The sequence below is a fragment of the Macaca mulatta genome, chromosome 1, assembly GCF_049350105.2.
Source record: "Macaca mulatta isolate MMU2019108-1 chromosome 1, T2T-MMU8v2.0, whole genome shotgun sequence".
Lineage (NCBI taxonomy): Eukaryota > Metazoa > Chordata > Mammalia > Primates > Cercopithecidae > Macaca > Macaca mulatta.
This window is the reverse complement of record NC_133406.1, coordinates 67,360,951-67,385,742: the sequence shown is the minus strand read 5'-3', so window position 1 is coordinate 67,385,742 and position 24,792 is coordinate 67,360,951. Positions and strand designations below refer to the sequence as shown.

Below are 24,792 nucleotides of genomic sequence, written 5' to 3'. Positions count from 1 at the left end.
CCAGGGGAAGATGAACTTTCGTAGACCAGTAATGGCCAGGTGAAGGGCAATGTTTATTCCAAGCAAACAGAACCATAAACACAAAGACCAGGATGCAGGCGGCAAGAAGGTGAGGTATATGATTGGGGCTGGGGGCAAGGGAATGCACACAGGGCCTGGAGGGTAAAATGTGCTTGGTGGCAAGAGATGGGGATGTGGAGGGCTGAAGACTGCTGCGAGATGAGTTTCCAGGTACACACAGAGGGAGGGGAGCAGACTGAAGATTCACCATTCATTCAACAAATGTGTGCTAAACACCGATGTGCTAGGTGTTGGGGGTCCACCTGTGAACCACAGACAATAGGGGCTACAGCCTGGTATACTGAGTCTCAACCAGGGGCACTATTTTGCCCTCCCCTCTCCCGCAGGGGGTAGCTGACAATTTCTGGAGACACTTTTGGTTGTCATAACTATGGGTATGTAATGATATATGGTGGGTAGAAGTCAAGGATGCTGTTCACCAGGCTGCAGTGCACAGGACAGCTCCTAGGACTAAGATTTCCCCAACTCAATACTATAACAGTGAGAATGGTTGAGAAATCCTGGTCTCATGGGAAAAGAATAAAAAGCAAGAAACCAACAAGTAAATAATTGGAAATCGTGGTGACGTTTCTGAAGGAAACAAGATGCTGAAATAGAAAATAATGGGGCAGGGTGGGGTGGGCCAGCCATGAGCAGGAGAACACACTTCAGTCAGGTATCAAAAGATCTGTACCAGGAAATGACATTTAAGCTGAGAACAAAAGATGAGAGGGAACCTACCAGCGGGAGGAGCATCCCAAGTAGGAAGACTGGACAAAGGCTCTGAGGAGGGACTGAGCTTGGTTTAGGGCTTGAAGAGAGGAGGTGGCCTGAGAGGAGGCAGGGCCCAGGGAGCCTGGGGCCTATTCACTCATGGTCAGAAGTTCAGATTTCGTTCCAGAATAGTATTGGAGGATTTTTAGCAGAGGATTGACAAGGCCCATTTTATGTTTTAAGAAGATGACCAGCCTGGCCAACATGGCAAAACCCTGTCTCTGCTAAAAATATGAAGATTAGCTCGGCCCGGTGGCTGACACCTGTAATCTCAGCACTTTGGGAGGCCGAGGCGGGTGGATCACTTGAGGTCAGGAGTTCGAGACCAGCCTGGCCAACATGGCGAAACCCTGTCTCTACTAAAAATACAAAAATTAGCAGAGCATGGAGGTGTACACCTGTAATTCCAGCTACTCAGGAGGCTGAGACATGAGAATCGCTGGAACCTTGGAGGTGGAGGTTGCAGTGAGCCGAGATCACAGCACTGCACTCCAGCCTGAGTGATGGAGTGAGACTCTGTCTCAGAAAAAAAAAAAAAAAGAAAAAAAGAAATGACTGAGTAAGAGTGAACGTGGGGAAAGGGGAAATCAGATGAAGCTTACTAGGGAGATCAGGCAGGAGGGAACCCTGAAGCTGGAGAGACAGGCCTGGGCCTGGTTCAGTGTTTGCTTTGGAAGCTGAGTTTATAGACCTGCAGTTCCAGGAAGTTGTTCAAGCTTGGAGCTGTCAGCATAAAGACCACATTTAAAGCCACCCAAAATGGATGAAATCATTTTGTAGGAAGGAGCAGGGACTCAATATGTCATGCTAAGGTGCTCAGATTATATCATGAGATCAGTGCAGACTGATTGAAGCTCTCAAAGATCAGATAATCACCCGGGAAGAGCTCTCTGGTAAGTGGGGAACGTGGTTTGGAGGGCCAGGACAGAGGAGGCTGGACACGAGTTCCAGGAGGGGAGACAGAGAGAGAGAGAGAGAGAGAGAGAGAGAGAGAGAGAGAGAGACAATGGTGAGCTGTGGGAAGTGTAGGAGCAGGGGAATGTCTAGCCTGGAAGCCTGGAAGCCTGGTAAGCTGAGCTAGGGATCACTCCTTCTGGAAGGCAGATCCTGGGGAGAAACTTCTGTGGCCTGTGGTATGCCAGGAGGTTTGGACCTGGACGCTCCTGAGCCCACTTGCTCCCGCTGGGCTCCCTTTCTTCCCAGTTCACTGGAGGAGCCTGTCTCTCTGCTTGTGTCTCCATGGGTCACAGCCCCAGCGCCTCCCCTCTGCACACTGCCCCTGTCTCCGCAGGGGCCCATGCCCGCCGGCATGCTGATTGAGCGCTCCTCAGACTTCGGTAAGACCTGGCGAGTGTACCAGTACCTGGCTGCTGACTGCACCTCCACCTTCCCTCGGGTCCGCCAGGGCCGGCCTCAGAGCTGGCAGGATGTTCGGTGCCAGTCCCTGCCCCAGAGGCCTAATGTGCGCCTAAATGGGGGGAAGGTAGGTAGAGCGAATCCTGAAAACTAGGCCTGGGGAGAAGTCCCTGATGTCCCACTGTTCACACAGCCACATGGACTCTTGAGAAGGAATGGAAACATCCTTGCCAGCTCCCCTTGCTGACTTTCTTGAATTCCCCCCAGTAATGACCCCTGTGGCCACCCTCAAAACATTTGCTGCTTATCCTCTTTCTGAGGAGGGATATTTCAGAAAGACCTTGGGGCCACCGCATTACTCACCCCTGCTCTCTTACTCACCCCTGCCCTCTTCCACAGCCCCCTCCCCCGTGACTCATTGTCTCATCCCTCTAGTGGGAAGATGAAATCGACCCTACTTTGGTGTGAGGATTTTGGGATGGCTAGTTAGATGCAAGAGCAAATTACACAAATTTCATTTCACCTTGGTAGGGTTTAACACAAAAATAAACATTTTCAGTTTAATCCCTCCATCTAACCCAGTCTTAGCCCTTGGAGGGAATTCTGGTATAACCCAGAGCCCGAATTCTCCTGAGCTTAAACCCTGAGCTAGAAGTAAGAACCTGCCTGAAAAAACATTCAGAATGTTTCTCCCTAAGTCCTCCTGACATGATCAAATTCTTTCATAACTGCTTTTCCCCATCCCCTGGCAAAGGAGGCTATAGTTTCTCTTCTCCTTTCCCTGGCCGAGACACAAGTGAGCCCTCAGAGCTGCTCTCATGTGGACCAACGCTCAGAGTGGGGCCCTCTCTGCGGACCATGCATCTCTTCCTTTGGGTTTAGCAGTTCCTCCTTGGTTATACCCTTACCCAAATCTATGTTAACCACATTCTTCACACAGCAGATCAGAACGCAGGACTGTTTCCTAACTTGTGGAGGGCGGATGTGAAAACTCTTCCTGGGATATGTAGATGATGAATCGTTTTTTTAAAAAAAGTAAATCAAAAGCATAGTTGAAATTGGGATTGTCCAGAGTGCTGTGGTCACCCACATTCATGCATCCTTGGATTTTAGATTTCTCACTCATCCTGAGTCATGAGAAAATTAGTATCTCCTAAACCCTCATATATAGGTGATACATCTTACCATACTTTTTGACCCAGGGAACTCAGGAAATTCTTAGGATACTTATATTTTCAACTGGGGGGCAGGGTGTACACACACACACACACATACACACACACATTTATGGCCCAGTGATCATCTTGTTCCCCCAAAGCAGCTGACAAGCCTCATAACCATGGTCTGTCTCAGGTTCCAGGTAACAAGGACTTCAAATGTGAGGCATATAATGGAAAGGAAGGTTTCTTCTGAGCTTGAGGCACACTATTTGTCTCTTCTTAAGTGCTTCTCTTTCCCTTCTCTCTGTAGGTCCAACTTAACCTTATGGATTTAGCATCTGGGATTCCAGCAACTCAAAGTAAAAAAATTCAAGGTCAGTGTGGCCCCTCCTCTAGTCCATGGAACTATGAGTGGGAAAGGAAACAGAGTTGGAACCCAGGTCATGGGAATTTCCTGGTTTTTCATGTTTTTGTCAACGTGGTTGGGGATTTAATACTTGCCCTGTTTGCCCCATAGGGACATTGTCTGTGGGATGCTGTGGGATGGTTGAGGTCTGGAGAGGATGGCCCATGGTATCACATATGAAGGAGACTCTATGTGCCTCTAACTTCCTTTCTTTATTTTCCATTCTCCAACCCCTCCCTCCTTGCTGTTTGGTCCTCTCAGAGCTGGGGGAGATCACAAACTTGAGAGTCAACTTCACCAGGCTGGCCCCTGTGCCCCAAAGGGGCTACCACCCTCCCAGCGCCTACTATGCCGTGTCCCAGCTCCGTCTGCAGGGGAGCTGCTTCTGTCACGGCCATGCTGACCGCTGCGCCCCCAAGCCTGGGGCCTCTGCTGGCCCCTCCACCACCATGCAGGTGACAGCCTAGGGTGGGAAGGGGAGAGGAAGGGGGCAGGACCAGGGCAGACTACGGACATTCTTGGGGCTCCCATAAAGCAGGAAGGGCACTAAATCTAAAACTTGGGTACTTAATACTTCAGCAGCAACAACAAAAAATCTAAGTGGTTTTCGTTCCAAAAATCAGAATCGTTTAGTACTTCTTTAGACCTGCTTCCTAATTTGAGATGATTTTCATTTCATTTACATAAGTGTGGAAATTGGGAGGAAGTTTAAGGCAATGATTCTCAACCCTTGTTATGTATTATAACTTCACTGGGAGCTAAAAATGTTGCCCAGCCCTCTACCCTACGATATTCTAATTTTATGATTGGTTTTTAAAGCTCCCAGGTGACTCGAAGGTACTGCCAGGTCTGACAGCCACTGGCTTAGGGATTTTAAAGTCTCATCTAGTGGTGAGATATGGGGGCAGGGTGAGAGACCAATGTTTAGTACAGATGCTAAGTCTACCCTAGACCAGGCGGATTGGCTTCAGCAGGGATGGGGGTTGAGAAGTTCCAGTTTAACAAGCCCTCCCCTCCCAGGGAATTTTGCTGTGAAACCAAACTTGAGAACCACAGGTATAGAAGAGAGAACCTTGAGCAAAGAAGCAGAGAGACCCAACATGGGAGTGTGACAGCTGTCCTAGTGATAGGGGGACAGGAGGAAATCATGTAAGATGGCCTGGGAGGGAAATAGAGGTGGCACAAGCCTCAGCTGGGATTCTTCTTCCACTTCTGGGCCAACTTCTGCCCCAGGCTGCAGAGGTGTGCAGAGGGAGCCCAGTTCAGGGAGTGTGTCATCTGTCAGGGCCCATGAGACATACTCCTAGAACCCAAGGCTGAGTGACACAGAGGGAATACAATATGCTATGAGATGACAGGGAGGGAGGGAGCCACCTAGCCCTGGTGGTCCTCAAATCTGGCTGTGCAGTGGAATCACCACTTTTAAAAGGTGCCACTGCCTGGGCCTCCTCCTTGAGATTCAGACTGAATTGGGTCTGGACCTTGGCATTTTAATAAATGCTCCCCAGGTGACACTGAGGCGCAGCCAGGGTTGAGATCTATGGAATTAGAGGGACCAGGGAAGCCTTATGAGAGAGGTGCCATTCTAGCTGAAGCCTAGCTGGCAGGATTTTGCGAATGAATACAGAGAGAAGAGAATTCTAGGTAGAAGCAAAACCATTGTTAAGGTCAACAGGTAGAGAAAGTAGGGCTTGCAGAGGGAGCAGCTAGAAGTTCAGCTTGCTGTGCTGTCAGCAGGGCATGGGAGCTGAGAATGCAACTAACATGATACAGGTCCTTGAATGCCAGGCTGAAGGTGTTGGGCTTAATTTGGAAGGCAATTAGCACACAATAGCTGTTCTATTTTTATACCTTAATGAGTCTAGTGACAGTACATCACAACAGTTCCATTAGCCAAACAACTGTAGTCATAGATTGTTGGAATATAAATCTCCAGAGGGCCCCACCAGCTTCTGGATCCCACAGTTTGCCAAGGGTTTCTGAGCACCTTCCAAGCACTGCCTCTGATTGGGTGTCACGGGGGTGTCCAAGTGCAACGAGTGAGCTTGCAAAAACCTCACTAGGGGAGCAGTGCGGGCACAAGCACGTGCACACACACACGTGTGCTCATATGTGCGGAACAATGGCAGACAGTTTCACAGGAGCTGGGTGAAGTCTGCGGCATTCAGAGGAAGCATCCTGGAAGGGTTGGTGTCTGAGCCAGACCTGAGTGGTACACAGAGGGCAGGTCCATCCCTGGGGCCCTTCTTTGTTGATTACTCCTGATGGCTGATGGTCCCCCTCCCAGGTCCACGATGTCTGCGTCTGCCAGCACAACACTGCCGGTCCAAATTGTGAACGCTGTGCGCCCTTCTACAACAACCGGCCCTGGAGACCTGCAGAGGGCCGGGACACCCATGAATGCCAAAGTAGGAGCTTTGGATCACCCCTTCCCTGTAGGGTCTGGGTCAAGTGCTGGCCCCTCTAGGCCTCAGTGACCTCACCTGGGACACAGGGGGATCCAGTCTTTCTTATGTAAATCTAAACTGAATTGCACTGTTACAATTCAAGCTCTCCTGGCTCTGTGAGGATGGAGAGAGTATTTGGGTGACATCCTCCCACCACCCCCTGCCTTCTCCTCAGCCAGACCTGGAGGGACCATGACTTGGCTGATGCTTCTGATTCCATGTGACTTTCATGGTATCTCCAGAGCCTGCTTCTTCTGGCCTCTCCAGTTGCTTTACCCTGTTTAGGACATATCTGGTTTTCTGTTGTCATTTTTCCTAATTCAAATGGCTCCCTAGAATCAGGGACTTTGTTTACATAAATGAGGAAAGCAGAGATTCTTATCCCAGAGACAGGCAGTGACCCAAGAGGAGACCAATGTTGGCAGTTGCAGGGTTGGGGATAGAGCATTCAAAGGTCTCTTGCTTTGGGCCAACATGGCCACTGTTCTTGGGTTTATCCCAACAGTAGGAATCAGGAGAATCAGTTCTTATTCTCCTCTGCTTTCTTATTGGTCATGTAACCTTAAATAAATTATACAAACCTCCCTTGGGCTCAGTTTCCCCACTTCCCTGCCTTGATCATCTTGCAGAGTTGTTACAGATGCCAATGAGCTTTTGTGGAGCACGCTCTGTAGACAGCAAAGGCGGGGGTCAGCTGTCAGCCCTGGGACTCTCTTTTTCCAGGGTGCGACTGCAATGGGCACTCAGAGACATGTCACTTTGACCCCGCTGTGTTTGCCGCCAGCCAGGGGGCATATGGAGGTGTGTGTGACAATTGCCGGGACCACACCGAAGGCAAGAACTGTGAGCGGTGTCAGCTGCACTATTTCCGGAACCGGCGCCCGGGAGCTTCCATTCAGGAGACGTGTATCCGTGAGTAGAGGCTCTGGAGACCCAGAATGTCATTTGTCTGTTACTCCCCATCTGCTCTGGGTGCAATAGATCACATGTTTCTGGGTACACCAAGGCCCTCATGGAGCATGAAAACTTGACTGTGAGTCAGGATTTGTGGGAGATTATTTTAATTTAGCTGAGTATTACTGAGCAAGTCACTTAACCTCTCTGGACCATCAAGCAGACAATCCATCAATAGATGGGCTTTATTTGGGGCATAGAAAAGAAAAAAGTAAACATAAGATACAGTTTCTGCCATCAGGGAACACACACACTGTTTGGTGATATAAACTATACACTTGTGAAGAAGAAGGATGAAAGCACCTTTTCCATATGTATATTATCGCCTTTACCATGTTGTAATGAGGTTTGTGATTTAATTTCCTGTTTCTCCTAACATTGAGAACTCCTCCATGGCAAGGATTATTTCTCACATCCTCTGGCCCTAGCACACTGACTGGAAAATCACTGATGCTCAGGGAGCGTTTGTGAATGTAATGGGAGACAACAGGCAGAGGCAGCTTAATATGTCCACAAGAGCCAGCGACTTCATATAGGAGAGGGCCTGGACTGAAACAATCTGATTCGGGCAGGTTTAGTCAGAAAAGACTTTCTGGATGAAGGGGTCTTACATTTTGAAAGGTCTGAAAGAAGTCAGGGAATGGGGGTTGGGGAAAGCCGAGTCACTTTCTATTGATGTTTGTTGCTGGGAAGAGTGAGACAGAACTGAGTTTGATCCCTGGTTCTTGCGTGAACTTTTAATGAGAACTTGAATCAGTTATTTGACATATCTGAGCCTCAGTTTCCTCCTCTGTACAATGAGAATAATAATCTCCAGGATTACCATGAAGATTCCATGAGGCAACATGTGAGAGTGCCCAGTTCAGTGGTTGGCAAGAGTAGTTGCTCAGTAAGTAATGACAACAAAACGCCTTCTATAGTACTTAGCATATGCTAATATGCTCCCCTTGCTTTATGTTTACCCATTTCTTTCTCTCTCTCTCTCTCTTTTTTTTTTTTTTTTTTTTTTGGAGATGGAGTTTCGCTCTTGTTGCCCAGGCTGGAGTGCAATGGCACAATCTCAGTTCACTGCAACCTCCACCTCCCAGGTTCAAGTGATTCTTCTGCCTCAGCCTCCTGGTAGCTGGGATTACAGGCATGCGCCCCTGTGCCTGGCTAATTTTGTATTTTTAGTAGAGACAGGGTTTCACCATGTTGGTCAGGTTGGTCTTGAACTCCTGACCTCAGGTGATCCACCCGCCTCGGCCTCCCAAAGTGCTGGGATTACAAGCATGAGCCACTGCGCCCGGCCATTCACTCATTTATTTCTCACAAGAAGCCTATGAAGGCTGTATCATTATTTTTATTTTACAGACGAGGAAATTGAGGCATGGAGGGATTAAGTAACTTGACTAAGGCTATGAAATTGATAGCCAGTGGTGGAACAAGGATTTGAACCAGGCAGCCTGGCTCCTGGAATCTGCTCTGAACTCTACTTTTCTTTGTTCCTACTGCGGTCACTGCTGTTGTCTCTCAGCCTGCGAGTGTGATCCGGATGGGGCAGTGCCAGGGGCTCCCTGTGACCCAGTGACCGGGCAGTGTGTGTGCAAGGAGCATGTGCAGGGAGAGCGCTGTGACCTATGCAAGCCAGGCTTCACTGGACTCACCTACGCCAACCCGCAGGGCTGCCACCGTGAGTAGGGGACGCGGCCCAGCACGACATGGGGCAGGCTGCATGGGGCCACCAGACCCATGGCTTGCCCTGCTCACTGTGCTCTCTTCAGAGAAAATCCCACTGCAGGGTAGACAGAGGGGGTGTGCCCAGGCCTTTGCCAGGAGTCCGGACTTCTTGACCTCTTACCCAGCACCAGCTGCTGTGCTACTGGCTTCCAGCAGGTGGCAGCAGAGGTCCGAGTTGGAAGGTGGGACTGAGAGCCAGACGGAGGGTGGGCAGGCAGGCGGCTGAGCTGCCAGGTTGCTGGAACTGGTGGGACAGTGCAGGGGTACTGTGAGTCAGCCATGTCATCTGCAGGGAATGGCCTTGCCTAGTTCTTTTCCCAGGTGGGGCCCCTCCCTGGATGTGTGTCCTCTGGGGGTGAGTTTTTCATGGAGCGTCTGCCTGAGCTCAGCAGCTCTCCTCCTGCAGGCTGTGACTGCAACATCCTGGGATCCCGGAGGGACGTGCCGTGTGACGAGGAGAGTGGGCGCTGCCTGTGTCTGCCCAACGTGGTGGGCCCCAAGTGTGACCAGTGCGCTCCCTACCACTGGAAGCTGGCCAGTGGCCAGGGCTGTGAACCGTGTGCCTGCGACCCACACAACTCCCTCAGCCCCCAGTGCAACCAGGTACGAAGTGAGGGTGGCCTGGGGGCCCCTCAGTGGGAGAGGGGTCCTGAGCATCAGCCTTTCTGCTGCCCTTCCATGCTGCCTTTCTGGGCCTCTCCCCTGTCAGACCGGGCATCTTCTGTCCCCATTCTCCTTTGGGGAAGTCACCAGATGTCCCTCCCTCTGTGGCTCTTGGCCGTCAGTGATACCATATGCAGCACACCTTCTGAAGGGCCCACGCTGGGCCTTGACTTCAAGGCTCATCTTTGGGTGGGAGCCCTTGCTTTGTGGGCACAGCAGCTCTGGAGGTGGCCACGAGCCCTGGATTCTACCTGTGGACCAGGAATCTAGGACACGGTCCCTGACACCAGGGTAAGGCAGAGGCTATGAGGCAGGGTCCACTGACGCTGCTCTCTCCACACAGTTCACAGGGCAGTGCCCCTGTCGGGAAGGCTTTGGTGGCCTGACGTGCAGCGCTGCAGCCATCCGCCAGTGTCCAGACCGGACCTATGGAGACGCAGCTACAGGATGCCGAGGTGCGTGCTCAAGGCCTGGGGGACGCTGAGGCTGTGGGGGCCAAGCACGCGGTTGGGCACGTGGTGGGGGCATGTAGGTCTGCAGCAGGGCAGAACGTCCCGTATTGATGCACGTGGTGTGGGCCTGGGCAGCCCTGTGAGTGCATACACTCTGGCCCATTGGTGTGGCCTCTAAGCCCCTGAGGCAGGCCTATGCCCTGCTGTCCCTGAGTCCCGGTGACATGCCAGTTGCTTTGCTCCCCACTTCCCTGAGAGAGAGCATTTCCCAGAAGCCATCTCCAAGGCAGCAGCAAGGATGGTAGACTGTCTCTTCATTCTTCATAGATGGAGGAAGTGAGTCCTGAGGGCTGAAGGGTGTCATTTCCCAGGGAGTCAGTTTGATGTCACCATAGGAGCACAGGCCTTGGAGTGTGCAGACAAGATTCTGGTCCCAGCTCTGCCCCTGCCTCACTGAGTGACTTTGAGGGAGCTGCTTCCCCTCTTTAGACTCGGTTTCCTCCTTTGAGAAAGAGGCGTGCTGTACTTAACCTCTCTGTCCCTCAGAGAGGGACATCTAGAAAAAGTGGGGAAACAAGAGTGCTAATCCTGAGAGTGGTGTGAAGATCAAATGAGTTAATGTGTGTGTGTGACTTTAAATGGTGCCTGGCACATGGTAGGTGCTAAGTAAGCATTTGCTTTCACTGCAGCTGTTACCATGGTTTTTATTCTAGCTGTGACTTCTGTTATTCTAAGTCATGTAGAAAGAGCCTCAGGTCAGACCTGCTCTTCAGGGCTCTCCCTGACAGCTGCTTCTGTCTCCCTGACCCCCGTCTCTGACTGTCATTTTTCTTGGCCCTAGCCTGTGACTGTGATTTCCGGGGAACAGAGGGCCCAGGCTGTGACAAGGCATCGGGCCGCTGCCTCTGCCGCGCTGGCTTGACTGGGCCCCGCTGTGACCAGTGCCAGCGAGGCTACTGCAACCGCTACCCGGTGTGTGTGGCCTGCCACCCTTGCTTCCAGACCTATGATGCGGACCTCCGGGAGCAGGCCCTGCGCCTTGGTAGCCTCCGCAATGCTACCGCCAGCCTGTGGTCAGGGCCAGGGCTGGAGGACCGTGGCCTGGCCTCCTGGATCCTAGATGCAAAGAGTAAGATTGAGCAGATCCGAGCAGTTCTCAGCAGCGCCACAGTCACAGAGCAGGAGGTGGCTCAGGTGGCCAGTGCCATCCTCTCCCTCAGGTAATTCCCTTTCCCTGCCAAGCATTTGGAAGAATTATGCTCTAGGGTTCCTGTACGGGGCACACTGGTCCTTCCTTACATTTGTACAGCGCATTACAGTTTAAAGGCATTTTCACAGTGCTCTCTCTTTCAACCATTACAACAGTCCTGTGAGGTTGGTGTGGTTTTGCAGATGAGAAAACAGGCACAGATAGGTGATGTGACAGAGCCACATGGCCCCCGAAGGGCAGAGCTGGGACTCAGAACACAGCCCAGGAGCCCAAGCCCAGCGTTCTTTTAAGTGCCCAGTGCTGCCTGTGGGAGGGAGTCAGCTCTGGATTAGTCACCCTGGCAGAGGGCATCCGAGAGGCAGGGGCTCCAAAAATAACCCGCGTGTGGCTTTGGAATGGAAGTGGTCCCGCCCACACCCCCATCCCACCAGCAGAGGTGCCTTCTTAGTGAGATTCAGTTCTGGAAGCTTCTATAGTTAGTTGGCATTCCCTGAGCACTGGCTTTCTGATGGTGCACAGAGCCATCCAGGTGTGTGAGTGGCAGGGAGGGAAAAGGCAGCCTAAGAAGAATGAAAATGGAGGCTTCGTAACTCACGATGTGCTAGAGCCTCTGGCTGGGGGCTCCAGCAGAGGAAGTCAAGCAAATATTGGGAACCTTCCTTCCTTCCTCCCTTCCTTCCTTCCTCCTTTCCTTCCTTCCTTCCTTTTTCCCTTCCTTCCTTCCTTTTTTCCTTCCTTCCTTCCTTCCTTCCTTCCTTCCTTCCTTCCTTCCTCCCTTCCTTCCTTCCTTTTTTCCTTCCTTCTTTCCTTTTTTCCTTCCTTCTTTCCCTCCCTCCCTTCCTTCCTTCCCTCCCTTCCCTCTGTCTCCTCCCCTCCCCTTCCCATCCCTCCCCTCCCCTCCCCCGTCTCCTCCCCTCCCCTCCCCGTCCCTCCCCTCCCCTCCCCCTCCCTCCCTCTCTCCCTTCCTTCCTTCCTTCCTTTTTTCTTTCCTTCCTTCCCTCCCTCCCTCCCTCCCCTCCCCTCCCTTCCCCTTCCCTCCCTCCCTCCCTTCCTTCCTTCCTTTTTTCTTCCCTCCCTCCCCTCCCCCTCCCTCCCTTCCTTCCTCCCTTCCTTCCTCCCTTCCTTCCTTCCTCCCTTCCTTCCTTCCTTTCTTCCTTCCTTTTTTCCTTCCTTCCTTTTTTCTTTCCTCCCTCCCCTCCCCTCCCCTCTCCTCCCATCCTCCCTCCCCCCTCCCTCTCTCCCTCCCCGCCTCCCTCCCTCCCCCCTTTCCTTCCTTCCTTCCTTCCTTCCTTCCTTCCTTCCTTCCTTCCTTCCTTCCTTCCTTCCTCTCTTTCTCTCTTTCTTTCTCTTTACATAATTTTAGAGCATCTATTATGAACCAAGCATTGCACAAGGCATCGGGGATATTGAAATTAATATGACATAGTCTTTGCCCTCGAGAAGCTTGCACTGGGGAGAATGATGTGTAAATGGTAAACTATAATGTGACACATGTTATAACGTATCATGGCAGGCTTCACAGAGGTGCCTTCTGAACTAAGTCTCAGATTCGGGCAGTCAGTCCACCAGGTTCAGTAGGTTGGAAACACAGGCATGGAGGGGCATTCCATGGAAGGGCGTTCTGTGCCTGATCAAAGCCTAGAGGTGGAGAATGTGAGGCTTGGAGGAGGGAGCTGGTAGTTGGGTTGGCGGAGCTGCAAAGGGCACAGGGAGAGAGGACTCTCCAAGAGCTCAGTGGCCAAGGGCCTGGGAGGTGGACCCCGAGCCTCCTTCAGAGGGGATGACCAGCTGGCAGCAGTGGTGGGATCTGGAACTGAGTGGGATGTGTGGACTGTGGAAGAGATTTCAGAGCTGCAGCTGTAAAGGTAGTGGCTGAAGCCAGCCTGTAGAGAGCGAAGGAGGAGGGCATCAGGGCAGTGCTCCTCATGGAAGCCAGGAGCTGGAAGAGGGGGAGGAGAATTGGGAATGTTGGGTCATGGAAGTCAAGGGAAGAGAGTTTTGTGGCTCTGCCCATGCATGGACAGAGAAACGTTGTACTGGCCGCTCAGCCTCTGTCCAGCGGAACCCCCTTAGCCTGTGGATTCTCTGTTCTGGTGCCTTTGCCCAAGGCCTCTGTTTGTTCTGACTCAGTAGCAGTTGCTCTAAGGGAATGGCTGCTCTGGGGAGGCACAACTCCCTCCTATATTTTAGTGTAAGCTCCTCTCCCTTCTCAGGCGAGCTCTCCAGGGCCTGCAGCCGGATCTGCCCCTAGAGGAAGAGACGTTGTCCCTTCTGAGAGACCTGGAGAGTCTGGACAGAAGCTTCAATGGTCTCCTCACTATGTATCAGAGGAAGAGGGAGCAGTTTGAAAAACTAAGCAGTGCTGATCCTTCAGGTGAGGAGAGGGCCACCCAGATAACCCCGGGCATGGGCACTGCTGTGGTGGGCATGCCGCCCCCCTCCCTCCTGCTCCTCCTCCATCTCCATTCCCCATGCTTCTTGCCACAGGAGCCTTCCGGATGCTAACCACAGCCTACGAGCAGTCAGCCCAGGCTGCTCAGCAGGTCTCCGACAGCTCACACATTTTGGACCAGCTCAGGGACAGCCGGAGAGAGGCAGAGAGGCTGGCGCAGCAGGCGGGAGGAGGAGGAGGCACCGGCAGCCCCCAGCTTGTGGCCTTGAGGCTGGAGATGTCTTCGTTGCCTGACCTGACACCCACCTTCAACAAGGTGACTTGGGGCATGGAGTCCCACTTCCTGGAGCCCACACCCCAGCTTGTCACACACCAACTGCTGCCACCTGTTTCCCATTAGGGCAGACCTGCCGCTGTGAGAACCCCACTCCCCCAGCCATCCCGACCATTGTGCTCATTGTGAGCTCAGTAGTTGCCAAGGAAACCAGTTTCTTGTGCTTGGTTGTCATGGAGATGTCTGGCTGTTGGTTTCCCAGGTGTGAGGTGGGATTGGTTATTGAGGGGCTTTGGGTAGCCTCTTTGACAGCCCCATCTCTCTACAGCTCTGTGGCAGCTCCAGGCAGATGGCTTGCACCCCAGGATCATGCCCTGGTGAGCTGTGTCCCCATGACAATGGCACAGCCTGTGGCTCCCACTGCAGGGGTGTCCTTCCCAGGGCTGGTGGGGCCTTCTGGACGGCAGGGCAGGTGGCTGAGCAGCTGCGGGGCTTCAATGCCCAGCTCCAGCAGACCAGGCAGATGGTAAGTGTGGCCAAGGTGGGATGGGCACAGGTAGGAGGAGGCAAACAGAATAGATCCCCCGGGCAAGTCAGAGTTCCCATTTTACACTAAAGCCCAGAGATTTTAGTGACCTGCTTAAGGTGCCACAGCAAGTGCATGATAGTTTTTTTCTCTTTTACTGGACATCCACATAGAAACTGCACTGGTTACAAATGCTTCCTAGGTAGGTCTTGGCATAGAGGATGATCCACAGAATTCTGGGACTGCTGAGAGATTTCACTTGGGGCCTTATCCCTTCTGACCTAGAGTGTGTGTCAACAGATTAGGGCAGCCGAGGAATCAGCCTCGCAGATTCAATCCAATGCCCAGCGCCTGGAGACCCAGGTGAGCACCAGCCGCTCCCAGATGGAGGAAGATGTCAGACGCACGCGGCTCCTCATCCAGCAGGTCCGGGATTTCCTAACAGGTGAGCCTGGTCTCCACTCCCACCTTGGCTGCTGTTCCAGTCCTGCCTGTCCCTCATTCCCATGTTCAGTGCATCAGCCAGCCCTCCCTCCCTCCTCCCAGGCCTGCAACATCCTGCTCCAGGCCTCCACCTCTCCTTGGCACCATGGCCGCGACCTTGTCGTTCTCCCATCTGCCCTTCCCACCCACTCCACTCCCTCGTGACCCATTCTCATTCTCAACACAATAACTGAAATATCTCTTTTAAAATGTATAAGTCAGATCACATCTCACTCCTGCTTAAAATCCTTCAGTGGCTTCACCTTGTTCTTGGAATGAGCTCTCAACTCCTATCATGGCTACAGAGCCTGGCCTCTGTCCATCTCTTGGGAGTGACCTTGGGCTCTTCTCTGCTTTGTTCACTGGCTGTCCTTGAACATATCAGGCTCTTGCCTGCTTCAGGAATGTTTATTTGCTCTTTTTGTGCCTGGAATCCTCTTTCCAGGGCTGTTTCTTGTCCTCTGGGTCGTCTCCCCAGAGAGGTGTTTCCTGACCATCTGATCTGGTTGTCCCCTGTCATCTCCCATTCCCCTTCGGTGTCTTACCTTCCTCGCACTACTCACCGTCATTCAGTTGTCGACAAGTGGATTGTCACTCCACTAGAATGGGGACTCCAGGAGGGTAAGGATGGTTGTCTGTCTTTTTGACCACTGTGTCACCAGCACCTAACATAAGGCCAGACACAGAAAGGCATCTGACATAGGTGGCATGAATAAATGAACCAGATGCCCTTCCTCACTGCCCTGGGGAGTGAGGAAGGGCTGTACAATGGAAAGATTCCTAAACAGGACCCGGGAGACTCATGTGACATTGGGCAGGCTGCTTCTCTCTTTGCCTCATCTTTTGCTTCTATAAATGGGGAGACGGTAGTATTTCACAAGTTTATTCTGAGGATCAAATAACTGATGTAAAACGTGTTTTGAAAAAGGAAAGGTGCCTCAGGAACAGGAGTTGATATTGTTAGATTTCTGGTTCCTGCCAGGGAATTTGCTTGGCTGGGAGCCCAGTTAATATGAGCCTAGGGCTTGGTGTAATGACAGTGGCTCTTCTTGCTGCTATTACTGTGTTTTTGCCCCAGATAGGCCAAAGTCCCCTCCTGAGTGCAGATGGCAGGTCAGAGAGGGGCAGGAGACTTCTTCTGAGGTCTCATGACTTGCATAAGGCCATGAGGCCCACACCTGGGGAAAATGATACCTGGGAATCTAGGGAGATTGTGCCCCACAAATGTGGATGATGGCGGAGGTCAAGGTGTGGGGCTTAGGCTCATGGATAAGGGAGTCTTGACCCTGAGTCAAGTCCAGTGACGCTGAATGGCTACTCATCCTGCATTAATCTCAGCCAGGGCTCTGACCTCAGGGGTTGGGAGGTGGGTTGGAATTCTCTCCTGCTGGGTGAGTACCGTGAACAGGCTCACGTGTACAGACAGGGAGCTGCCAGGCCCCTTTTGTCGTCTTTCTTATGCTTGTATCTCAGGTCAAGTCTTATGATGAGTCCAGGGTCAGAGAGAAAAAGCAGGGCCTGAGAGAGGCCTGGCTCCAGGGAGAAACCCAGGAAAATTTTGTGTAGCTGTAGGCTCGGACTCTGGTCTCCAGAGTCCTGGTGCAGACGCCTCTGAGCGCTGGCTGCTGTCAGATGTAGGGTCATGGTGTGGGAGGGAGAGTGGAAAGTCTGTGGAGGGAGGAGGAAACATCGCCTTTCCCAGTTCTTCAAATGGAATTGACAAAATGAATAGTTAAGGCTTATTAAGTTCTGAGTCCAGGCACTGTTCCAAGTGCTTTGCATGTATTACATCATTTACTCCTGACTACATGAACTAAGTACTCTTATTACTTCCACTTTGCACACAAGTAATCTGGGCACAGAGAGGTTAAGCAACTTGGCTAAAGGCATCCAGCTCAGCAGTGGTGCAGGTAGGCTTCAACACTAATGGTCTGATTCTGTCATCCACACCCTATTGCGTTATGGCATGGACACACATATACATACACACCTGTGAGTGTGCATGCACACACAAATACACACTTTCTTGCCACTTGCCTTTGCAAATGTTTTTCCTCTCTCTGGATTGTCTCCCCTCTCCCACCTCTGCTGACCCGGCTAGTTCCTGTTCATCCTCTAGGAATCCTCCTAGGCATCCCACTCTCCCAGCAGCCTCCCTTGACCTATCAGGTGGCTCTGGGGGCCCCTCCCATGGCTACTGTAGCACCTGTGTTTACACCACTCACTCAAAGCTGTACTTCTTTGTTCATGTGCCTGTCTCCCATTAGATTTTCAGCTCCATAAAGGCAGGTATTGAGTTTAATTTGATTTGCAGTCTCAACTCCTCCCATGCTTTTGCTCAATGCAGTAAATATTTACTGAGCCCATCCTGAGACCCAGAAGGCTCTGTGACTGAATGTCATGTAGATTGAGCCTAAGGGTGCAGCTGAAGTGGTGCAGAGTAAAGGAAGGGCCAGATCTAGGTGGGGATGTGCTCATCCTGGAAGGCTTTCTGGGGAAGTTGCATGTGAAGCCTTGCTTTGAGAGTGGGACTCTGGGTTAGATGAGAGGTCGACAATCTCCATGAGGAAGGTCCTTGTGAAAGCTTGCTGCTGGGATAAACCCACTTAATGAAACTCAACCACAGTTATGCTGCATGCAAACCCCCAAGGGACACAGCAATGAACAAGCATGGCTTCCACCCTCCAGGAGTGTCCTTCTGCCTGGCATGGGATGGGGCAGGGAATGAGACCTGTGTGGTCACCTAGTACCCTTTAGGTGTAGAGTAAGGCTGGGCCTGGGACCCCGGAGGAGTTCAGGTCCCAGGACAAATCATCTGGGTGAGTGGGTGCCCCCCTCCTTAATACCTCAATACCAGCGAAATCTGTAAAAGCAAATTGGAATAGATGGGGAGGAGATGTCATCTCTGTACTTCTGACCTTACTCTCTGACCCAGAGTTGGTTTGTAACAACTCTTGCAAATGGGTTGTTTTATGTTGTACCTTCAGGTTGAGGATTGATATTGGGGATTGATATTCCTTTTTCACAGATCAGGAAACTGTGCTTAGGGAACCACTTGACTTGCCCAGGTGGCTTGAATAGTAAAGCAGCGATCTGAACCTGAAGCCCTGTCAATCATTCATTCACTCTACACACATGAGGACCTCCAAGTGCCAGGCACTATGCTGGGGTCTAGGGATATAGCTGTGGACAAAACCCAGCCCCTGCCCTTGTAGAGCTTACATTCTAGAGGAAAAGAGACAAAAAAAAAAAAAAAACCAGTTAGATGAGTACAGTTTTTGGTACCTGGGTGGTGCAAGTGCTAGACAGAAAGATGAGGCGGGGAGGGACGATAAAGTGTGCTACAGTCTAGGGTGGAGGTTGCAATTCTAGATTGGATGGCTGGGGTTGGCCTCCCTGAGAAGGTGATATTCCAGCAAAGACTTGATCATTCTTATTTGCCTTTGCAAAAATGAGCAGTCTTGCCTGAGGGGGAGTGCAGGGAAGGGGTCTTTTTGCCAAGGAAGCAGCTCCAGTTTCTGGTCACTCTTCCCAATTTAGGGCTGATTGTGCATGTGCTGCAGGCATTGTTCAGTACCAGCTGTCTGGCACCACCTCCTTCTCCCTAGCCCGCAGCTTCCTGTGACACCAGACGCTTAGTTGCCACAGCTGTGATGACACTCCCCCACTCCTCTTCCCTCCTGCAGCATGGAGCACAGGATAGTCATCCTCCTACAGCATTCCCAGAAATTTCCAGAGAACAGACACCTGAGTCTGGTTGAGAGGGGGCAGCAGCTCCTTGGGACACCATGATAGAGGGGCCACCATGAGTGCCTTCCACGGGTGCTGCTTAGCCAGGAGAGGCCTCGGATCTCTGGGGAGGTTAGTGGGCTCCCACAGTCTAATGCATGGTTGCCTTCCAGACCCCGAAACGGATGCAGCCACTATCCAGGAGGTCAGCGAGGCTGTGCTGGCCCTGTGGCTGCCCACAGACTCAGCTACTGTTCTGCAGAAGATGAATGAGATCCAGGCCATTGCAGCCAGGCTCCCCAACGTGGACCTGGTGCTGTCCCAGACCAAACAGGACATTGCGCGGGCCCGCAGGCTGCAGGCTGAGGCTGAGGAAGCCAGGTACGGCCTTGGGCCCTGAACTTCTCTCTGCCCAGAAGAGAGAAGTTTTGCTTCTCAACCCCATGGCTGGGAGAGGGGTGCAGAGGGCTGGGAGACAGGAGGGGATGCTTACGATGGTGAGGAGTGGTACACAGAGTCCAGAGTGCAGGTTAAACAATTTGCGTGACTGTGTCTTCCGTATTGGAAACTGCCAAGAGAGTGTCTCAGGCATAACACAAACATTCATCATGTCTGCTTGGTGGGGTCCTGGGGCGTCAAAGCTAATACTTTCCTTGCTCTTTGTCTTGGCTGGGAAGTGTGTTCTTTTGGACTGGTGTGTGAGTCGAACCACACATTGATTCACTATTCACTCATTCTCTCTCTCCTCTCCCTCATGCTTCTCTCACCCAGGAGCCGAGCCCATGCAGTGGAGGGCCAGGTGGAGGATGTGGTTGGGAACCTGCGGCAGGGCACAGTGGCACTGCAGGAAGCTCAGGACACCATGCAAGGCACCAGCCGCTCCCTTAGGCTTATCCAGGATAGGGTTGCTGAGGTGAGGCATCATGGCTTCCTCCACACATATTTGGGCATAAACAGGAAAATTTGGGCACCAGGCATAGAAAATGCCAGAAAGTGACTAGATGAAAAGTGACTAGATGAAAGCTGAGGTGGAGTTCTACAGGAGGGTGACAAGTTTTGGGCTGGCTTTGGGCCTTGGATTTTCTGATCTTGTGGCTGGGATGCAGAAGGCAGGAGTGAGAGGTGGGCAATTTTGATTGTTCTGATTGGAGAGGGTTTTTGCTGCCTGATGAGTTGGAGAAAAAATGGGGATGAACCCCCCACCTATGAGACCCACCACAAATGCCAGATCTCCCTCTTTCCACAAAGGTTCAGCAGGTACTGCAGCCAGCAGAAAAGCTGGTGACAAGCATGACCAAGCAGCTGGGTGACTTCTGGACACGGATGGAGGAGCTCCGCCACCAAGCCCGGCAGCAGCGGGCACAGGCAGTCCAGGCCCAGCAGCTTGCAGAAGGTGCCAGCGAGCAGGCACTGAGTGCCCAAGAGGTACAGAGAAGGCAGAGTTAGCTCAACGATGTATGGCCAGTGAGGGGGTCCTGAGCAGGAGAGGACTTTGCACACTTTATAAGACCACAAACTCAAATGTGCTTAGAATAACAGAACAAGAAGAGGCTTGAGAATCAACCCAAACCTGGCCAGGCATCTGATTTCTCCCTCCACTGCCTTTGGTATAGTTGGCTCAGGGACATTGGAGATGACCAGTGCAATCCCTTTCCTTTTACAGATGAGGTGGTGACTTGTTCACAGGCCTAAGACTCATCTATAAAGCAGGTCCCCTGACACTGGATCCAGAGCTTGTCTCTTGGATCCCCAGCCTGGACAGATGCTCTTTGCTTATCCTAACCTGGGCTCCACGATTGTCAGAATTAGATGAGAGAGAAGATCAAAGAGCCCATTCTCAGTGTCTCACACACACTACCTGCTCCCCCTATGGCTAGGAACACTGGCACTTTCAATCCTGGCACAGTGACCAAGTTGCTAAGTATACTATGTGACAGCTTAATATCAATATCCTGTGATGTGACTAACATTGTCCTGGGAGTGAGGTGCGACATGTCAAGAGCTGGACATGGGAAGAGGGAAACACAGAAGTTTAAGTCATAGTCTGTGACTCAGGCGTTTTAATAGGCAAAACCAATTCTATTGGGGGTTAATAGGAGGCGCTTTCCCACTGTGTGTTGATTTGGGTGACATCAAGTGCTTTGGCCACAGGTCTTTAGGACCTTGCATGATGACAATGACACTGAGACTATTCTACCTTTTTCAGGGATTTGAGAGAATAAAACAAAAGTATGCTGAGTTGAAGGACCGGTTGGGTCAGAGTCCCACGCTGGGTGAACAGGGTGCCCGGATCCAGAGTGTGAAGACAGAGGCAGAGGAGCTATTTGGGGAGACCATGGAGATGATGGACAGGATGAAAGGTGAGGGAATGGTTCAGGGGCACGGACTACTGGGCATTCATGAAGGCTGGTCCCACCCAACCCAAGGCTTCTGAAGCCCATTCTTATTGGAGCTAGCCATGCTATGGGAGTAAGATCAAATGAGATTTTTTCTGGGCGTCTAGTATGTATGAGGCTGGGGAATGCAGAGATGGTCCCATGACTTGACCTGGCCTCAAAAAGCTCGCAATTAATGGGACCATTTTTTCTATTTTTGCAAACAGTGGGGTCATATTTTCTCTTCCTGTTGCTTTATGTTTAAGATGCATAGAACTGTATTTAACAGGATGAGGTGGTCTCTGATAGGGGTTGAATAATAAGAGTTCTAGGGCTCAGAGCATAAATAATTTGAGAGAGACATGTTCAGTGAAGGTAAGAAAAGAAGATTTGTGATGGGCCTGGAAGAATGTATAGGCCTGGGAGAAGCTGTGAGGAAGAGGAGGGACATTAGGATAAGGGTGTTGGGAAGCAACAAGGTATGTTCTGACATAGGGACAGAAGAAGGTTGCTGAGGAGCTGGTGGGAAAGAAGTGGCATGGGGTTAACATGACTTGTCCCTATGCCTGGCTTCTAGTGTGAGGATGAGGAGGGTAGATAGCTCAGGAGGCAGTAGGGCACATCCAAGGGTTTTGAATATGATGGAAACATAATGAAAGTAGCTTTCGGAAGGGTTCCGAAGATTTCTCAGAAAGGAGAACAGGGGCTCCTGGGAACTAGAGTCATGGCTGACATGATGATGGGATCACTGGAGTGGTGTATCCAGTGAAAGCCACAGAAAGAGTTCCTTCGAATTTCAGCAGAAGTGTTTGGCAGAAGTCTCGTTGGATAGCCAGGTGGGCACCACATAAAAGGTTGGGCTGGTGGGTAGACGATGAATAAACCTGGGGCCATGGGCAGCTGCACCCAAAGGATGAAGTGAGAGGAGCTGACCTAGGGGAAGGGGCCAGCGGCTAAGTCAGTGCTTTTCCTTGTCCTGTTCATCCAATACTTTGTATGAAGATAAATAATTTATCAAGTCTCTGGACAACAGAGACACCAGGTAACAGAACCAGTATTCTAAGGCAATAGCAAAAGTTCAGAAAGATGGGCTGAAACTAACAAATGAAATTAAATAAAGAGAAAACTAACCTCCTGCTCTGGCCTTGTTTGGGCTTAAACCACAAGTACAGCTCAGGTGAAGCCTGGCTTTTCAGTAGCTAATGCCACTGCAACCACTTTATAACTAGTAAGTGATAAGCAAATATGAGTTGTTACTCATCTGAAAAAGACCCAAGAGTTTTGAGTTACCGCAAGCTTGTTATAAGCCAGCAATGCTTACTTCAGCCCCAAGAGCTAACAAACACAATGCAACCAAAGTGAAGAGAGTAATAGCTTGAGGTAATGGTAAGACTATTTAGCAACTGGAGTGGTGTGTACCCACTAACCAGAAAAGGCTTAGGCTACAGTATTGGAACCGGAAGGTACCTGCTTGCAGGAATTTACCTTTAGTTGCAGGATAATGGGGGAAGATCATGCATTGACCAGGGGTGGGAGGTGGGTCTTGGGGGTGAGTACCAAGGAACAGAATGGCAGCTATTTAACAACTGCTATGGACATATTTAAATATTTTATCAACCTGTGAATCCATATGGGTATCTACTGGCTGAATGTCAATCCAATAATAACACTGTTATACTCTGCTGATGGGATCTCACCTGGGGGATGGTGTTCAAGTGATGGCTGCTACATCTTCAGAAGGGATATCGACAAACCAGCATACATCAAGGAGAGAGTGACCAGGGTGGGACACAGCAATTATATCAGATGAGGAATAGGTGAAGAAACTGGAGATATTTAACCTGGAGACAATAAAGCCTCAGATATGTGAAGGATTGACATGTGAGAACAGAGAAGGTATATTCTTATACCCCCAGGACACAGACCTGGGACAAGAGGTGGAAGTAAGAGGCAGTCATCTTCTCATGAAGATGACTTTTTTCATAACCAGAGCTGCCTAAGATTGGAGCCTTGTGAGGCAGTGCCTGCTTTCTTCCTATTCCTGGAAAAGTTCAGGCTGAGCCTGGGTACCAGCTCTCGTGGATGTGATAGAGGGACTCCTGCCTAGAGGGACAGGGGGCAGGCTGGACTGAGTCACTTCCAGAGTTCTTCAAACCTCTATGCATCATCTGGTGGTTGTATGCAGAATAAATTGGAAGAGGAGGGCTAGATTTATCTGGAGTGGCATTTGGGGAGGGAAATTGAGGAGGAATTCTGGTCACTCATCCAGCTCTTTTGTCAAGGTGCCTACTTGAGGATCATTAGTTGGATGGCAGCTGTCTGAGCCCAACAGCACTGGGTTGCTAATCTTGGTGTCTGTGACCTCCTTCATTAGCCTGGGACAACTGTGAGAGCCCAGAGGGTCAGGGGCCCAGTAATAGTTAGGAGTGGGGGCCTGCTGGGTTTGGCCCCTGCCGGGTTTCTAAGCATGGAATAGGGGCTAGGGAGGCATGAAGATGGGGGGGCACCACTGCCTTAGAGGCCAGATTTTTTTGGCGGGGCTTCCTCTGCACATGCTACTTCCAGTTAGCAGGAGGGGAAGGAAGGGTTGGGAGTCTTTGGGAGTCTCACCATCAACTCCTCCTCCTGCTGCTGTTCCATTTGCCTCAGACATGGAGTTGGAGCTGCTGCGGGGCAGCCAGGCCATCATGCTGCGCTCGGCGGACCTGACAGGACTGGAGAAGCGTGTGGAGCAGATTCGTGACCACATCAATGAGCGCGTGCTCTACTATGCCACCTGCAAGTGATGCTACAGCTTCCAGCCCCTTTCCCTACTCATCTGCCCCCTTTGCTTTTAGTTGGGGGCAGATTGGGTTGGAGTGCTTTCCATCTCCAGGAGTCTTTCATGCAGCCAAAGCACAGCCTGGACTATCCCTGGTGTGCAGCTAGTAAGATTACCCTGAGCTGCAGCTGAGCCTGAGTCAATGGGACAGTTACACTTGACAGACAGAGATGGTGGAGATTGGCATGCCATTGAAACTAGGAGCTCTCAAGTCAAGGAAGCTGGGCTGGGCAGTATCCCCCGCCTTTAGTTCTCCACTGGGGAAGAATCCTGGACCAAACACAAAAACTTAACAAAAGTGATATAAAAATGAAAAGCCAAATAAAAATCTTTGGAAAAGAGCCTAGAGGTTCAACAAGGAAAAATGGTCTGTCCCCTCACTGGGTAAACTCTTGCCACTGTTTCTGTCTCCTATTTGGGGTTTGTGGGGGACTCCTCTGTTCAAGCCCATGGTTTGCTCTCCTCTGTTCCACCTGGCTTGCTGGGTACCCAGATTTAGGGAGTCTGGGCCCCTGTGCCCCAGAACCTGATGGATTCTACCCTTGAGAAACCAGACAAGCAGTTTTCATCTCTAAGCAGCGATTCAACTTCTTGTTTACAGATGGGGAAATAGAAATCCAGGGAAGGGAAGGTTCTGTTCAAATTCATGCAGCTTCCAGAGGAAAGACTAAGACTAGAATCTGTGTCTCTTGGGGTCTTAAAGAGAAGTAAATGGATATGTGTGGGGGGTGGGGTGGAGGATGATATGGAATGGCATGGACATTTGTGTGTTAACCATGGCCCAAGCAGACACTGTGCTAGACATTTTATCTACATTAATTTCTTGATCATTGTTAATCATTTTAATTATTTATTGGTCACGAGGCTGGGCACATCATCTGCATCATTTCATGATGCAGGCGGTGCTACTATTCCCATTGGATAAGTGAGGAAACGAAGGCACAAAAGGCTAAGTAACTTCCCCAAGGTCACATATATGGCAGTTCGGGAC

At 51.1% G+C, this 24,792-nt stretch overlaps 1 protein-coding gene across 3 annotated transcripts in view; it reads left to right on the top strand.

Annotated features, from left to right (window-relative positions):
* LAMB3 (laminin subunit beta 3) overlaps positions 1-24,166 on the top strand; it is a 135,160-nt gene extending 110,994 nt beyond the window's left edge. For all 3 annotated transcript variants that reach the window (XM_077937086.1, XM_077937094.1, XM_015117616.3), the window contains 18 exons: positions 2,126-2,317; positions 3,661-3,724; positions 4,018-4,211; positions 6,044-6,164; positions 6,927-7,115; positions 8,674-8,829; positions 9,283-9,479; positions 9,883-9,994; positions 10,833-11,211; positions 13,415-13,575; positions 13,689-13,909; positions 14,196-14,393; positions 14,694-14,838; positions 18,779-18,986; positions 19,377-19,518; positions 19,854-20,030; positions 20,812-20,965; positions 23,630-24,166. In XM_077937086.1, coding sequence (XP_077793212.1) covers positions 2,126-2,317; positions 3,661-3,724; positions 4,018-4,211; positions 6,044-6,164; positions 6,927-7,115; positions 8,674-8,829; positions 9,283-9,479; positions 9,883-9,994; positions 10,833-11,211; positions 13,415-13,575; positions 13,689-13,909; positions 14,196-14,393; positions 14,694-14,838; positions 18,779-18,986; positions 19,377-19,518; positions 19,854-20,030; positions 20,812-20,965; positions 23,630-23,766 — 3,147 coding nt within the window. In that variant the 3' untranslated portion in view covers positions 23,767-24,166. The remainder of the gene's footprint in view (positions 1-2,125; positions 2,318-3,660; positions 3,725-4,017; positions 4,212-6,043; positions 6,165-6,926; positions 7,116-8,673; positions 8,830-9,282; positions 9,480-9,882; positions 9,995-10,832; positions 11,212-13,414; positions 13,576-13,688; positions 13,910-14,195; positions 14,394-14,693; positions 14,839-18,778; positions 18,987-19,376; positions 19,519-19,853; positions 20,031-20,811; positions 20,966-23,629) is intronic.
* The last annotated feature ends 626 nt before the right edge of the window (positions 24,167-24,792 follow it).